At 38.1% G+C, this 15689-nt stretch overlaps 4 protein-coding genes across 4 annotated transcripts in view; all 4 read left to right on the top strand.

Moving 5' to 3' along the window:
• The first annotated feature begins 292 nt into the window (after positions 1-292).
• Positions 293-2080, top strand: LOC130184326 (zymogen granule membrane protein 16-like). The gene is made up of 5 exons (XM_056400264.1): positions 293-394; positions 477-514; positions 619-671; positions 968-1094; positions 1435-2080. The coding sequence occupies exons 3-5, from the start codon at positions 620-622 to the stop codon at positions 1757-1759; spliced, it is 504 nt and encodes a 167-aa protein (XP_056256239.1). The 5' UTR covers positions 293-394; positions 477-514; position 619; the 3' UTR covers positions 1760-2080.
• Positions 2081-5054: 2974 nt separating this feature from the next.
• LOC130184003 (zymogen granule membrane protein 16-like) lies at positions 5055-6956 on the top strand. Its single transcript, XM_056399739.1, has 5 exons — positions 5055-5194; positions 5374-5411; positions 5516-5568; positions 5865-5991; positions 6311-6956. Exons 3-5 carry the CDS (start codon positions 5517-5519, stop codon positions 6633-6635), a joined length of 504 nt encoding a protein of 167 aa, XP_056255714.1. The 5' UTR covers positions 5055-5194; positions 5374-5411; position 5516; the 3' UTR covers positions 6636-6956.
• A 2949-nt stretch (positions 6957-9905) lies between these two features.
• Positions 9906-11734, top strand: LOC130184020 (zymogen granule membrane protein 16-like). The gene is made up of 5 exons (XM_056399775.1): positions 9906-10054; positions 10234-10271; positions 10376-10428; positions 10725-10851; positions 11169-11734. Exons 3-5 carry the CDS (start codon positions 10377-10379, stop codon positions 11491-11493), a joined length of 504 nt encoding a protein of 167 aa, XP_056255750.1. The 5' UTR covers positions 9906-10054; positions 10234-10271; position 10376; the 3' UTR covers positions 11494-11734.
• Positions 11735-15516: 3782 nt separating this feature from the next.
• The window catches only part of samd12 (sterile alpha motif domain containing 12), a 101247-nt gene continuing 101074 nt past the window's right edge, over positions 15517-15689 (top strand). The window contains exon 1 of the mRNA XM_056399527.1: positions 15517-15675. Coding sequence (XP_056255502.1) covers positions 15663-15675 — 13 coding nt within the window. The 5' untranslated portion in view covers positions 15517-15662. The remainder of the gene's footprint in view (positions 15676-15689) is intronic.

Consider the following 15689-nt stretch of genomic DNA (forward strand, 5'->3'; position numbering starts at 1 on the left):
GTTAGTATGGAGACATTTAGCAGAAAAGATGTGAAAAATGTATTGCTTCAAAACTTCAGTTGCCCCAAGCTTGCATTTCCTCCATCACCTCGTCACGATCAACTGATCATGCCACATTTTTTCCGATCACTCAAACACACTTTGAAGTTTACAGTCAGATAAGAGGGAAGCACAATGTTTATTCATGTATTTCTTTGAATCCATGTTAACCAGGAAGTAGATCTGTGTCTGCTTGCAGTGCAGACAATTAAGCATGTGCTCAGGAATGCCTCAGAAACTGATATAAAAGCAATGGTTTCTGCACAGGTAGACACAGAACGCTGAGAGGAGGTGAAGCTGCACACACAGATGTTGAAGCCCAGACAACATTACGGCACATTTAGAAACCTGATCTGTAAGTATGTGTTTATTTTGATCCTCAGACTTCAAACTGTGAATGTATTACATTCTGATTTTTTTCATTTCATCGTCACCAGGTATCTCTTGATCATCTTGCAAGGAATAAATTAAACAGGTAAAAATTCAGATCCACCCTGTGTTCAATATAAACTCAATAATTGCTGGGTAAAAATCATTCCTGGTTCAATAATTCTGCCTCATTATCAATTTGTTTGACAGAATGTACCACGTTGTCCTCTTCGCTCTGCTCACAGCTTGTGTGTTAGCTGATGGTAAGTTTCATTTATCACATTAATCACAGTTTAATAGTCTGTTGACATGTAATATGCTCATAAAAAATAGCTTATGCTTGTTTAACAGTTCAGTTTAAGGCACGTAGTCTTTTGCAGATAATCAGATATGTTTGAAAACACTTTACTGAGCAAACACTACACATAATAATTTACTGTAATTAAATTTGATTTATACATATTTGTACCAGACAAACAAAATTAAACATAAGATCAAATAAAATGAAATAAAAGAGAATTTTCTGTCATTTAATGTTTGCATCTCTTTGTCTTTGCAGTCCAACCTCAGTACTACTCCTTCTCCCCAGCCGTGGGGTCAGGGAGTGGCACCTCTTACAGTCTGACTGGAGAGGGCCGTATCACGGCTGTCCGAGTGTGGGAGGCAAACAACAACTACATCTATGGGTGAATATTAAATATTTTTAATTTGGTTTTGCAGTTTTCATTATACACATATTGGTGTCATTCTATGTTCTTCTTATTGTCAACAAATCTCATTAAGAGGCCAAAAACAAATATGTCAGTAATAAATAGTTGATTTGTCAAGGACTACTGTCAGTTGTGGATTAACATGGACTAGTGAGCAGTAAAGTCAGAAGGGGGATGTGTGAGGGATTGACTTAAAACATATATGTAATATTGATATGCTGTAAAGTTTTTTTGTTAACAAGGGCCATATGGATTAAAGTAGTATGGATACATTACTTCTCCATTGTGATACATTTGTCTATTTTTCCTTCTTCAGCTTCCAGTTCCGCTACGGCTTCATCTGGTCTTCTGTTGTCGGCTCCAAATCCGGCAATCCTCTGGTGATGGAGTTGTACGACGACGAAGCCATCATCCAGGTTTCTGGAAAATACGCTCACTACCTGCAGTCAGTGGTGTTCACCACTAACAGGGGTCGCACGCTGCGTGCAGGCCAGCCTTCAGGCCACTCCTTCAACATGTACCCCACCCACAGCCAAGCTGAGCTGCGCTTCATCAGCGGCCGGGTCCATGGAGCCATCACCTCCATCGGAGCTCACTGGGGTGTCGTAGATCCAGCTGTAAACGGCACTGCTGGACACTGAGGAGGAGAGCAGGAGTTAGGAGTTAGTCGCCAATATTTGGCCATTAATGTGAAGGAAAAGTTTCCAAACTTTAATCTGATTGAATAATCAAGTACACCTATGTATGTTCTGTAGTAGTATTTCCATTTCCAAGTACCATCATACACATAATCAGTGATTTCTGATATTTCCTCTTGTTTTTTCTTTGTGCTTCTGTTGGTAAATTGTCATTTTTATTTTTATTGTGTCTTTATTTTATGTCCTTATCAGGCAAGTAAACTGTAATTAACATTTCCAGTATGACAAACATACAAACCATTTAATAAAGTCAAATTAAATGTCTATCGTCACTTGTTTATTCATTATGTGTCAGTAAAAAGAGGGAAGTCTGGAGGAATAATGTACAGGATAGTAATGTATTTTCATACAGTAATGTATGAATAGCTGAAGGTGATATTTTGCTCCCTGTGGGCTCTCAGCTGGAGTTAAGACCCTTTGTAATGAACTTAATAAAAGGTAATACGTTAGTCAATTATTCCCATTTGATAGTTAATTTCTTATTTAAAGCACTGGGAGACATTCACTCTCTGTATGAATGTAATATATTTTCTACAGTAGAGGCAAAACAAAAGGTAAGTGCACTGACTACTTGCAGCACACACATGATATCATTAAAAGTCTACAGACATCGGTTTACACGGCAGCAACCAGTAGCAACAGCATACTTTAGCTAGCTGTCACACAAAAAACTGTAACCCTGTCTCAAAGCACAGGCTGCCCTGCAGGACCACAACCATTAAATGTCAGGTGATGGTGTTTTGTGTGAGACAGTTATTGTTCAGGAACTTTGTTGAGATGTTTTATGTTGCTTTTACCTCCCATTTCTGCAAGATCAGCCACAGGCCACATAATGTCCATGGCTGAGGGAACAATAGAGCTGAGAGATGAAGTTACTGTTAGGATTACGACCTCGTGGTCCTTTTTCTCTCCCTCTTGTGTTCTGCTGTTTTCCCCTCCCTCATGTGTTTGTTTGTCCTTAGTTTGTCCTCTGTGTCTATATTTCTGTGTGTGTGTGTGTGTGTGTGTGTGTGTGTGTGTGTGTGTGTGTGTCAGCTGAGCGTGGTTTCCTTGTTCCTGCTCCCTCCAGTCTCCATACCCACCTGCTTCTCATCATGCAATCAACTCCACAACCCGCTGCAGTACAAAGAAGCCGGTCAGCTCACCATTCTTCGCCAGATCGTTCTGTCACATGCACATCCTTACGTCGTCAACCCTGCCGCCTGCCACGACCCGGCCTAGTCTAGTCTGTTTGGGTCTTTCCATGTGTCCACTCTGGTTTCAAAATAAAGCTTTAAAAAAAAAAAAAAGCACTGAGATTTTACCATGCTAGATAAAAAGCCTATATAATAACTATTATAGCTTAATTTTAATTGAACAAATATTCTTTAATCAGACAGGATTTCTGACAGCGGCGATGCTTTTACGCTACTTGAACTTGCTTCGTAGTCCAGGCCTCTGCTTGGTTTCATGTCTGTTTGCCTCACCTGCCTTCCCAGCTCTAAGGGAGTCATGTCTGTGTGCCCAACCTCTGCCATCCGCCACAATCTACATAATTTACAATTTAAGATTAGCTTTACCACCATTCTGTGTTCTTTTCTGTGGGTTCAGCTCTATACTAAAACCTCACAGTTACACCATTGGTTGGACGAGTGATGGACTTTTCTTATTGGCCGTTGCTCTTCCAAAATGATTTGGCATGAACTGTCCAAAACAGTTTTATAGCATTTCTTCAAATTATGACCAGGGCCTTCATTTACCTCAACTGCAGAAGCTAACAGGCCTTTATTTAAGGCCTGATAGTATTAGAGGCAGACCTTTTATTCTAATTCCTTTCATTTTAATGTCTGATATCTATAATTGGTCAGTACTTTAGTACAATGCCTCGTATTGATCCACTCCCATTTGCCTTATTATAGTTACTGCATTATGCATCAATACAAATATTTTCTCATTTCCAGCAGTTTACAGTGCAAACAATAAAATTAGAAATGGACTTTCACCTTCAGTGCTCATGCTTGTGTGACAACACCCCATTTATTTTTATGTTTACAGCACATTGTGCTATTGCTTTTTGAGATTATTTTCTATTAAACTGAAGTTTATAAAAAAGTGTTTTGGCACACCTGGCCGAGTGGCGCCATCCATTGTACTGAACGGGGGATTTAATTCTGGCATGTTAAATTATTATTACCGTTGGTTGTGAAAGTGAAACAAGTTCTGCCCGGGACTTATCTGGGTGCAGCCATGTACGAGGTTTATGCTTGTTACTTGAGTTTTGGCTGTTAGTATGGAGACATTTAGCAGGTCATACTTTATATTATTGTATAGAACTTCGGAAAAGATGTGAAAAATGTATTGATGCATCAGGTTTGTCACTTGTAGTGACTTTGTTGTTGCAAATATTGCTAATGTATGTGATGTGAAGATTGGCCAGTGGCCTTTCTTTAAATTAAATTCTACTGTTGAGAAATGATAATGAGAGTTTGGATTGTGGGGTTCCATTTTATTTACATATTATGCATTAATCTGTATTTCACAGTCTTCCTATGAGGGAAATTTTCCCCAATTATTTCTGTATTCCAGTATTTCTGTAGTAGTTTTATCTTTGTTTATGACACAATGTTATTTCATATGTTTCCCAGATTATCCCTCTCTCCCCAAATTCTTTATTCATGAGAAAAACACTTGTATGTTAATAAACCTACATCTAAAAAGAATTCCTATAGGGTAACTTTCCTTAACCTTGTTATATGCTCCTGTAACCCAGTTCTGTCTTTTTACCCAAGAACAATATTATTGTGCACCATAATTCTAAAATATATATTGGATAATTAAAAACAAACTATAACAAAAGTCAACATGTTTAAGGCAATATGCCTTTGAGCATGGTGTATTTTTGCAGGGAATGATATGTTGAGAAACAAAGTCACTTAAGATGAAAACTGTACACACTGCCAGTCATTGCCATGAATCATTTAGTGTATAGCTATACCTGTTTAGAAAGGCTTTTGGTTTTGATCCTATAATTCAATTAGGAATTTATTAATAGAACAAGAATAGAATCATGCTTCAGTTGGCACAGGTTCACATTCCCTCTCTCGTCACGATCAACTGATCTTACCACATTTTTCTGATCATTCAAACACACTGTGACGTTTACTGTGAAATAACAGGAAGGCATCGTGTTTATTCATGTATTTCTTTGAATTCATGTCAACCAGGAAATCTGTATGTGTTTATGGTAAAGACAATTAAATACATGTTCATTAATGAATCACAATGCTATAAAAACAAGAGCTTCTGCACAGGTAGACACAGAACTCTGAGAGGAGGTGAAGCTGCACACACTGATGTTGAAGCCCTGACTACATTACAGCACACTTGAAAACTTGATCTGTAAGTATATGTTTATTTTGATCTTCTGCTGTTTATTGATATCAATTAATAGATCATTTGTTGATTGTCAAATTGTTATCTCAAAAATATGTAAAATATGAAAAAAAGTGAAAAAAATGATGTTACAAATACTGAACGTTACATTAAATTCTCATTTTTTTAAATTTAATTCTCTACAGGTATCTCTTGATCATCTTGCAAGGAATAAATTAGACAGGTAAAAATCCAGATCCACCCTGTGTTCAATATAAAATCAATAATTGCTGGGTAAAAATCATTCCTGGTTCAATAATTCTGCCTCATTATCAATTTGTTTGACAGAATGTACCACGTCGTCCTCTTCGCTCTGCTCACAGCTTGTGTGTTAGCTGATGGTAAGTTTCATTTATCACATTAATCACAGTTTAATAGTCTGTTGACATGTAATATGCTCATAAAAAATAGCTTATGCTTGATTAACAGTTCAGTTTAAGGCACGTAGTATTTTGCAGATAATCAGATATGTTTGAAAACACTTTACTGAGCAAACACTACACATAATAATTTACTGTAATTAAATTTGATTTATACATATTTGTACCAGACAAACAAAATTAAACATAAGATCAAATAAAATGAAATAAAAGAGAATTTTCTGTCAGTTAATGTTTGCATCTATTTGTCTTTGCAGTCCAACCTCAGTACTACTCCTTCTCCCCAGCCGTGGGGTCAGGGAGTGGCACCTCTTACAGTCTGACTGGAGAGGGCCGTATCACGGCTGTCCGAGTGTGGGAGGCATACAACAACTACATCTATGGGTGAATATTAAATATTTTTAATTTGGTGTTGTAGTTTCTGGATAATGATAACAAATAAAGTAATGATTCAGTCTTGTATAGTATTTTTTGTTGTAGGGCAAATGATATGCGAAAGGACAAGGCCGGTGTTATTTTATATTTCCTTATTGTCAATAAATCTCATTAAGAGGCCGAAATCAACAATATGTATGTCGATGATATACTGATATGCTGTAAAGTTCACCTGCAGTTTTTTTGTTAACAAGGGCCATATGAATTAAAGTAGTATGGATACATTACTTCTCCATTGTGATACATTTGTCTATTTTTGCTTCTTCAGCTTCCAGTTCCGCTACGGCTTCATCTGGTCTTCTGTTGTCGGCTCCAAATCCGGCAATCCTCTGGTGATGGAGTTGTATGACGACGAAGCCATCATCCAGGTTTCTGGAAAATACGCTCACTACCTGCAGTCAGTGGTGTTCACCACTAACAGGGGTCGCACGCTGCGTGCAGGCCAGCCTTCAGGCCACTCCTTCAACATGTACCCCACCCACAGCCAAGCTGAGCTGCGCTTCATCAGCGGCCGGGTCCATGGAGCCATCACCTCCATCGGAGCTCACTGGGGTGTCGTAGATCCAGCTGTAAACGGCACTGCTGGACACTGAGGAGGAGAGCAGGAGTTAGGAGTTAGTCGCCAATATTTGGCCATTAATGTGAAGGAAAAGTTTCCAAACTTTAATCTGATTGAATAATCAAGTACACCTATGTATGTTCTGTAGTAGTATTTCCATTTCCAAGTACCATCATACACATAATCAGTGATTTCTGATATTTCCTCTTGTTTTTTCTTTGTGCTCCTGTTGGTAAATTGTCATTTTTATTTTTATTGTGTCTTTATCTTATGTCCTTATCACTCAAGTAAACTGTAATTAACATTTCCAGTATGACAAACATACAAACCATTAAATAAAGTCAAATTAAATGTCTATCGTCACTTGTTTATTCATTATGTGTCAGTAAAAAGAGGGAAGTCTGGAGGAATAATGTACAGGATAGTAATGTATTTTCATACAGTAATGTATGAATAGCTGAAGGTGATATTTTGCTCCCTGTGGGCTCTCAGCTGGAGTTAAGACCCTTTGTAATGAACTTAATAAAAGGTAATACGTTAGTCAATTATTCCCATTTGATAGTTAATTTCTTATTTAAAGCACTGGGAGACATTCACTCTCTGTATGAATGTAATATATTTTCTACAGTAGAGGCAAAACACAAGGTAAGTGCACTGACTACTTGCAGCACACACATGATATCATTAAAAGTCTACAGACATCGTTTACACGGCAGCAACCAGTAGCAACAGCATACTTTAGCTAGCTGTCACACAAAAAACTGTAACCCTGTCTCAAAGCACAGGCTGCCCTGCAGGACCACAACCATTAAATGTCAGGTGATGGTGTTTTGTGTGAGACAGTTATTGTTCAGGAACTTTGTTGAGATGTTTTATGTTGCTTTTACCTCCCATTTCTGCAGGATCAGCCACAGGCCACATAATGTCCATGGCTGAGGGAACAATAGAGCTGAGAGATGAAGTTACTGTTAGGATTACGACCTCGTGGTCCTTTTTCTCTCCCTCTTGTGTTCTGCTGTTTTCCCCTCCCTCATGTGTTTGTTTGTCCTTAGTTTGTCCTCTGTGTCTATATTTCTGTGTGTGTGTGTGTGTGTGTGTGTGTGTGTCAGCTGAGCGTGGTTTCCTTGTTCCTGCTCCCTCCAGTCTCCATACCCACCTGCTTCTCATCATGCAATCAACTCCACAACCCACTGCAGTACAAAGAAGCCGGTCAGCTCACCATTCTTCGCCAGATCGTTCTGTCACATGCACATCCTTACGTCGTCAACCCTGCCGCCTGCCACAACCCGGCCTAGTCTAGTCTGTTTGGGTCTTTCCATGTGTCCACTCTGGTTTCAAAATAAAGCTTTAAAAACAAAAAAAAGCACTGAGATTTTATCATGCTAGATAAAAAGCCTATATAATAACTATTATAGCTTAATTTTAATTGAACAAATATTCTTTAATCAGACAGGATTTCTGACAGCGGCGATGCTTTTACGCTACTTGAACTTGCTTCGTAGTCCAGGCCTCTGCTTGGTTTCATGTCTGTTTGCCTCACCTGCCTTCCCAGCTCTAAGGGAGTCATGTCTGTGTGCCCAACCTCTGCCATCCGCCACAATCTACATAATTTACAATTTAAGATTAGCTTTACCACCATTCTGTGTTCTTTTCTGTGGGTTCAGCTCTATACTAAAACCTCACAGTTACACCATTGGTTGGACGAGTGATGGACTTTTCTTATTGGCCGTTGCTCTTCCAAAATGATTTGGCATGAACTGTCCAAAACAGTTTTATAGCATTTCTTCAAATTATGACCAGGGCCTTCATTTACCTCAACTGCAGAAGCTAACAGGCCTTTATTTAAGGCCTGATAGTATTAGAGGCAGACCTTTTATTCTAATTCCTTTCATTTTAATGTCTGATATCTATAATTGGTCAGTACTTTAGTACAATGCCTCGTATTGATCCACTCCCATTTGCCTTATTATAGTTACTGCATTATGCATCAATACAAATATTTTCTCATTTCCAGCAGTTTACAGTGCAAACAATAAAATTAGAAATGGACTTTCACCGTCAGTGCTCATGCTTGTGTGACAACACCCCATTTATTTTTATGTTGACAGCACATTGTGCTATTGCTTTTTGAGATTATTTTCTATTAAACTGAAGTTTATAAAAAAGTGTTTTGGCACACCTGGCCGAGTGGCGCCATCCATTGTACTGAACGGGGGATTTAATTCTGGCATGTTAAATTATTATTACCGTTGGTTGTGAAAGTGAAACAAGTTCTGCCCGGGACTTATCTGGGTGCAGCCATGTACGAGGTTTATGCTTGTTACTTGAGTTTTGGCTGTTAGTATGGAGACATTTAGCAGGTCATACTTTATATTATTGTATAGAACTTCGGAAAAGATGTGAAAAATGTATTGATGCATCAGGTTTGTCACTTGTAGTGACTTTGTTGTTGCAAATATTGCTAATGTATGTGATGTGAAGATTGGCCAGTGGCCTTTCTTTAAATTAAATTCTACTGTTGAGAAATGATAATGAGGGTTTGGATTGTGGGGTTCCATTTTATTTACATATTATGCATTAGTCTGTATTTCACAGTCTTCCTATGAGGGAAATTTTCCCCAATTATTTCTGTATTCCAGTATTTCTGTAGTAGTTTTATCTTTGTTTATGACACAATGTTATTTCATATGTTTCCCAGATTATCCCTCTCTCCCCAAATTCTTTATTCATGAGAAAAACACTTGTATGTTAATAAACCTACATCTAAAAAGAATTCCTATAGGGTAACTTTCCTTAACCTTGTTATATGCTCCTGTAACCCAGTTCTGTCTTTTTACCCAAGAACAATATTATTGTGCACCATAATTCTAAAATATATATTGGATAATTAAAAACAAACTATAAAAAAAGTCAACATGTTTAAGGCAATATGCCTTTGAGCATGGTGTATATTTGCAGGGAATGATATGTTGAGAAACAAAGTCACTTAAGATGAAAACTGTACACACTGCCAGTCATTGCCATGAATCATTTAGTGTATAGCTATACCTGTTTAGAAAGGCTTTTGGTTTTTGATCCTATAATTCAATTAGGAATTTATTAATAGAACAAGAATAGAATCATGCTTCAGTTGGCACAGGTTCACATTCCCTCTCTCGTCACGATCAACTGATCTTACCACATTTTTCTGATCATTCAAACACACTGTGACGTTTACTGTGAAATAACAGGAAGGCATCGTGTTTATTCATGTATTTCTTTGAATTCATGTCAACCAGGAAATCTGTATGTGTTTATGGTAAAGACAATTAAATACATGTTCATTAATGAATCACAATGCTATAAAAACAAGAGCTTCTGCACAGGTAGACACAGAACTCTGAGAGGAGGTGAAGCTGCACACACTGATGTTGAAGCCCTGACTACATTACAGCACACTTGAAAACTTGATCTGTAAGTATATGTTTATTTTGATCTTCTGCTGTTTATTGATATCAATTAATAGATCATTTGTTGATTGTCAAATTGTTATCTCAAAAATATGTAAAATATGAAAAAAAAGTGAAAAAAATGATGTTACAAATACTGAACGTTACATTAAATTCTCTTTTTTTTAATTTAATTCTCTACAGGTATCTCTTGATCATCTTGCAAGGAATAAATTAGACAGGTAAAAATCCAGATCCACCCTGTGTTCAATATAAAATCAATAATTGCTGGGTAAAAATCATTCCTGGTTCAATAATTCTGCCTCATTATCAATTTGTTTGACAGAATGTACCACGTCGTCCTCTTCGCTCTGCTCACAGCTTGTGTGTTAGCTGATGGTAAGTTTCATTTATCACATTAATCACAGTTTAATAGTCTGTTGACATGTAATATGCTCATAAAAAATAGCTTATGCTTGATTAACAGTTCAGTTTAAGGCACGTAGTATTTTGCAGATAATCAGATATGTTTGAAAACACTTTACTGAGCAAACACTACACATAATAATTTACCGTAATTAAATTTGATTTATACATATTTGTACCAGACAAACAAAATTAAACATAAGATCAAATAAAATGAAATAAAAGAGAATTTTCTGTCAGTTAATGTTTGCATCTCTTTGTCTTTGCAGTCCAACCTCAGTACTACTCCTTCTCCCCAGCCGTGGGGTCAGGGAGTGGCACCTCTTACAGTCTGACTGGAGAGGGCCGTATCACGGCTGTCCGAGTGTGGGAGGCATACAACAACTACATCTATGGGTGAATATTAAATATTTTTAATTTGGTGTTGTAGTTTCTGGATAATGATAACAAATAAAGTAATAAAGTAAATGCATAGTATTTTTTGTTGTAGGGTAAATGATATGCGAAAGGACAAGGCTGGTGTTATTCTATATTTCCTTATTGTCAACAAATCTCATTAAGAGGCCGAAATCAACAATATGTATGTCGATGATATACTGATATGCTGTAAAGTTCACCTGCAGTTTTTTTGTTAACAAGGGCCATATGAATTAAAGTAGTATGGATACATTACTTCTCCATTGTGATACATTTGTCTATTTTTGCTTCTTCAGCTTCCAGTTCCGCTACGGCTTCATCTGGTCTTCTTTTGTTGGCTACCAGTTTGGCAATCCTCTGGTGATGGAGTTGTACGACGACGAAGCCATCATCCAGGTTTCTGGAAAATACGCTCACTACCTGCAGTCAGTGGTGTTCACCACTAACAGGGGTCGCACGCTGCGTGCAGGCCAGCCTTCAGGCCACTCCTTCAACATGTACCCCACCCACAGCCAAGCTGAGCTGCGCTTCATCAGCGGCCGGGTCCATGGAGCCATCACCTCCATCGGAGCTCACTGGGGTGTCGTAGATCCAGCTGTAAACGGCACTGCTGGACACTGAGGAGGAGAGCAGGAGTTAGGAGTTAGTCGCCAACATTTGGCCATTAATTAAAGAATGAAGTTATTGTCCTTCCAAACACATAATTAGTCATTTCTAATATAACATTTTTTTTTCTACTACTTCTGTTTGTGAATTGTCATTTTAGTGTATTTAGTGGAGTAATATTATATTAACTTATGTCCTTATCAGGTCAGTAAACTGTAATTAACTGTTATTAACATTTCCATTGTGACAGACATATAAATCATTAAATAAAGTAAAATTAAATGTCTATCGTCTCTTGTTGATTTATTGTGTGTTAGCAAAACGTTCTGTGGGCTTTGAACTTTGAATATCCCTCTTTCTCAGATTTCTAAAACACTTACATCTAAAAAAGTTACTACAGGGTAATTTTCCAGAAGTATTTTTTACTTATCTTCCTGTGACCCAGTTATTATGCGTATAGATACTGATAAACACAGAAATCGCAGTCTGTATAGGTTGAGAGGATTTATTTAAAACACACATTTCAGCAACCACAAAGTACCAGAGTGCATTCTGTTGTTGTAGCCTACATCAGCTGACCTTATTCTTGCTTTCATGATTTATTTTGTGTCTTTTAAAAGAACAACCAAGAAAATAAAATACCTCCACATGTGTATTTTATCTTTACATTTGTGCACATTATTCACTTTTACATATTTAATATATATAAGATATGTTGAATAAAAATAAAAAATCAAAACATCATCATTGTGCATTTGTTTTTTATTTTGTAAACATGAAGTTAAAGTACCTTCCGGCTTCTTGGATTCAACCAGGAAACACAAACTATAATTACTGCTGGTATTTCTGAGAGGCGTCACCAGGCATTCTCCAGGCATTAACGCAATAGTGTGACATTTTGGGAAATACTGCTTTTTTTTTTTTTTTCTTTTTTGCCATGGGTTAAATGAGAAAATTAATACCACCTTCATACCTGTCCATTAAATAGGAAGCTGGCTTCAAGATTAGTTTGGCTTTGCAATAAGACTTGAGGCACGGGGAAACAAAAACAAGTTTTGATTTCATGGGGAGTTATTTGCAGGTGTTGAATATCTGTGGTTAGTATTTCTTGGCATGGTTGATGGTGTGCTGACTTATTTCCTTTGAACAGAGCGACACTAGGAATTTCCCACTGCGTCCATTCTATATGACAAGCTAAACTAACTGTGTCACGGCCCTAACTCTAACCCTAACTTAGACCGTAATGGTGAGGTTCTATTATTTAGTTTTTGCCAAGAAGGCTGCCAATAAAAACTCTTTAAAAAAAAGATTTGATTATGATTATTCTGATCAATATGTCAAGTTGTAAGAGTAATGCTTTGATTTTAGTGTAGGGAGCTGTCAGTGTGACAATCTGAGGTCACAGAGGTCATTGCCTGAAGAAAGTAAAACGTTTTCTCCTTTCCATCGTTGCACTAAATGTAGCTATCATCAGGGACTCCATTATTATAGTCGTCATTTATTTGTCAGGCTTGTCTTAAGTCTTTCCTGAATGAGCCCTCCATGTTGGCATTTGATAATTATGTTCATGCCAATTTCCTGGAGTTCCACATTGTTGTGTTGGACAAATTGCTCAATAAGGTTTTAAAATAGCCAAAGAAGATCATTAATTGCAGAGATGTGAGTGTGTTTCACTGCCCTCCTCGACACAGTAGGCGCTATGATTACACTTTTTCACAAGAAATGTTCTTGTTGCAATTTCTTTTCAGTTTCTGTCCTTTGTTTTTAATTATTATTTTTTGCATACCAATCTAAGAACTCACGAGTCACCCAATTTCCTTCTTCATCCACTATGACAGGCAGGAAGACGAAGCTCAACCACGCATGCACCAACTTACATATTCACATTAACTGTAACTTACACGGAAAACTCAAACATGCTGAACATACTTTAAAACAAAAGAGGAATTCAGGAAGAAGTTAGAAAAACACTCCAACGTACCGGCAGCCGCACCTGTGTGTGAGCTGGTGCGTGTTACGGTTCGCTCCATACACAAAAAATAGGCTGAAAAAGACGGACAGACTTCCTCGTACTGTTACATAAATATTAGTGACAACACAAGAATGAGGCAGACTGTAACAGATGGACAGACAGTGGGTCGAGCATAACAATTGGTTTTGTTTATCTGCTTCCTACTTGCAATACCTGTAACACTGGTCTCACTGTGGAGATACCACAGCCTTACACTTTCACTTAAACTTACTCACTTTAATGACTACATGACCTCAGTTGGTGGATTTTATTTATGTCTCATACTGTCTCTACCCTCAGTCTCCAACATTATTCAAAGACAGATATCACACAATAAAGAAGAAATGTTGCACGCTCCATTAACACATTGAATAAGTAATAACACACTGCACAATCTACTGCTCTTCTCCTTTCTTTGGACAGCAGGGTGTGTCATGTTGAAATTGTTCTATTTAATTTGTGCACCGAAGAGGATTTACTGTAGCTGTCCCGTCATAGATAATTACGGTGTGCACACTTAGACACCGTCACTGTAAAAATAAGCTACTGTTTTACTGCCTTTGCCAGCTGAGTGCGAAAAGAACATCCACGAAGCTGAATCTATGGATGTAGAGGATAATTCAGACGCACAAAGTGATGATTATGTTACATAACACTTCGCCGTAGCCTCATTGTGCTCGGCCCCAGCAAAACAGGATAGAAGAATAAACAAAACCTTAAACTCACTGCCTATATGCTATGTACATGGTATAGACATTGATTTATAGGATTATTGGCAGATTACCTCTAGCTATTATCTAGTCAGTTTTCCTGAGGTCACCTGATGGTGGTTTTGTAACTGTGCCCAGATTATGATCCTGATCTGGTGAAAATGCTTATAGTTAGTTTGGACCTGTTCCATTCAGCAAACTGCATGATGACCTGTTTTATGTTCCTGGTGAACACCACTGTCTGCAAGTAGTTCCTGGTTCCTGTATGCATTTTAAGTACACTGAGTTTTCTGGGAAATACACTTATTTGCTTTCTTGCAAAGCATTAGTTGCGAGGAGGAAGCTGGAGCCGTGAGACAGTTAGCCTAGCCTAACTTAAAGGCTTGCGGTTGTATTCCTCCGCCACTCAGACTAGTTTCAGGTTATATCCCTATTTATCCAGACTCATATAAAATATGAACCGCTTGTGTGAAATTTTGTCATAATTGCTGTGTGAAGTCTTCAGTTATGGCTAAAAAGTGTTTTGAGCGGTCACACTGACTTTGACCTTTGACCACCAAAATCTAATCAGTTCATCCTTGAGTCCCAGGGGAAATTTTTTGCCAAATGTGAAGGGATTCCCTTTAAGATTTCCAGAGATATTGTGTTCTCAAGGCCAAGACCATGTTTTATGAGGTCATCATGACCTTAACCTTTGACCACCAAAATCTAATCAATTCATCCTTGAGTCCAAGTGAATTTTTCTGCTAAATTTGGATAAGTTCTCTCAAGGCTTTACTGAGATATCGTGTTCTCAAGAATGGGATGGATGGACAACCTGAAAACAAATATAACTAAATATAACCTAATGAGGGCGCTTTTGTTTACCTTGGACCACTTGTAGGGAAGAAACTAGTTGATGACCAGATCTATCACAATTGTGTCCATGTGCAAAAGTGAACTGAAAACTTTTCTATTCTCTCAGGCTCAGGGTTATTAACTGTGGGTGTGTGTATCTGTGTGTGGTTTTGTTGCATTGCCTTGTAATACAAAAGAAAATACAGCGTACCTTTGCTTCCTACTTGTTGCTGCAGGCTATGTATTTAATCTGCAGCATTTTTGAGTTTAACTGTAGCCTAATTGAATGTGCTCATGCCGTGCATTACCCTACCTATGAGAATATTTGTGGGCTTTACTATAGTGATTTCAGCACGTAAATGCACCACGCACAAACAGGGAGAGCGTGGAGGAGATTGGGGGGGGGGGGGGTCTTCCTTCAAACTGCCTTCTACTCCCCCGTAGCCCCAATAAAGCGGCGAGCCTACACTTCCCAGGATCCTTTGAGGCGCGGCAGCAGCTGTGCGCTCCGGCTTGCCCGCAGCAAAGTGATGATAACACGCCAAACAAGGTACAATGAGAGAGCGTTGAGTTTTACATTTCGCCTGCTCCCTTGCGAGTGATGCCCAAATCTGTGGAGCAGCACAATGGCTGTTGAAGGTAAGGCGCGTAAC

This window comes from Seriola aureovittata, chromosome 16, assembly GCF_021018895.1.
Source record: "Seriola aureovittata isolate HTS-2021-v1 ecotype China chromosome 16, ASM2101889v1, whole genome shotgun sequence".
NCBI lineage: Eukaryota > Metazoa > Chordata > Actinopteri > Carangiformes > Carangidae > Seriola > Seriola aureovittata.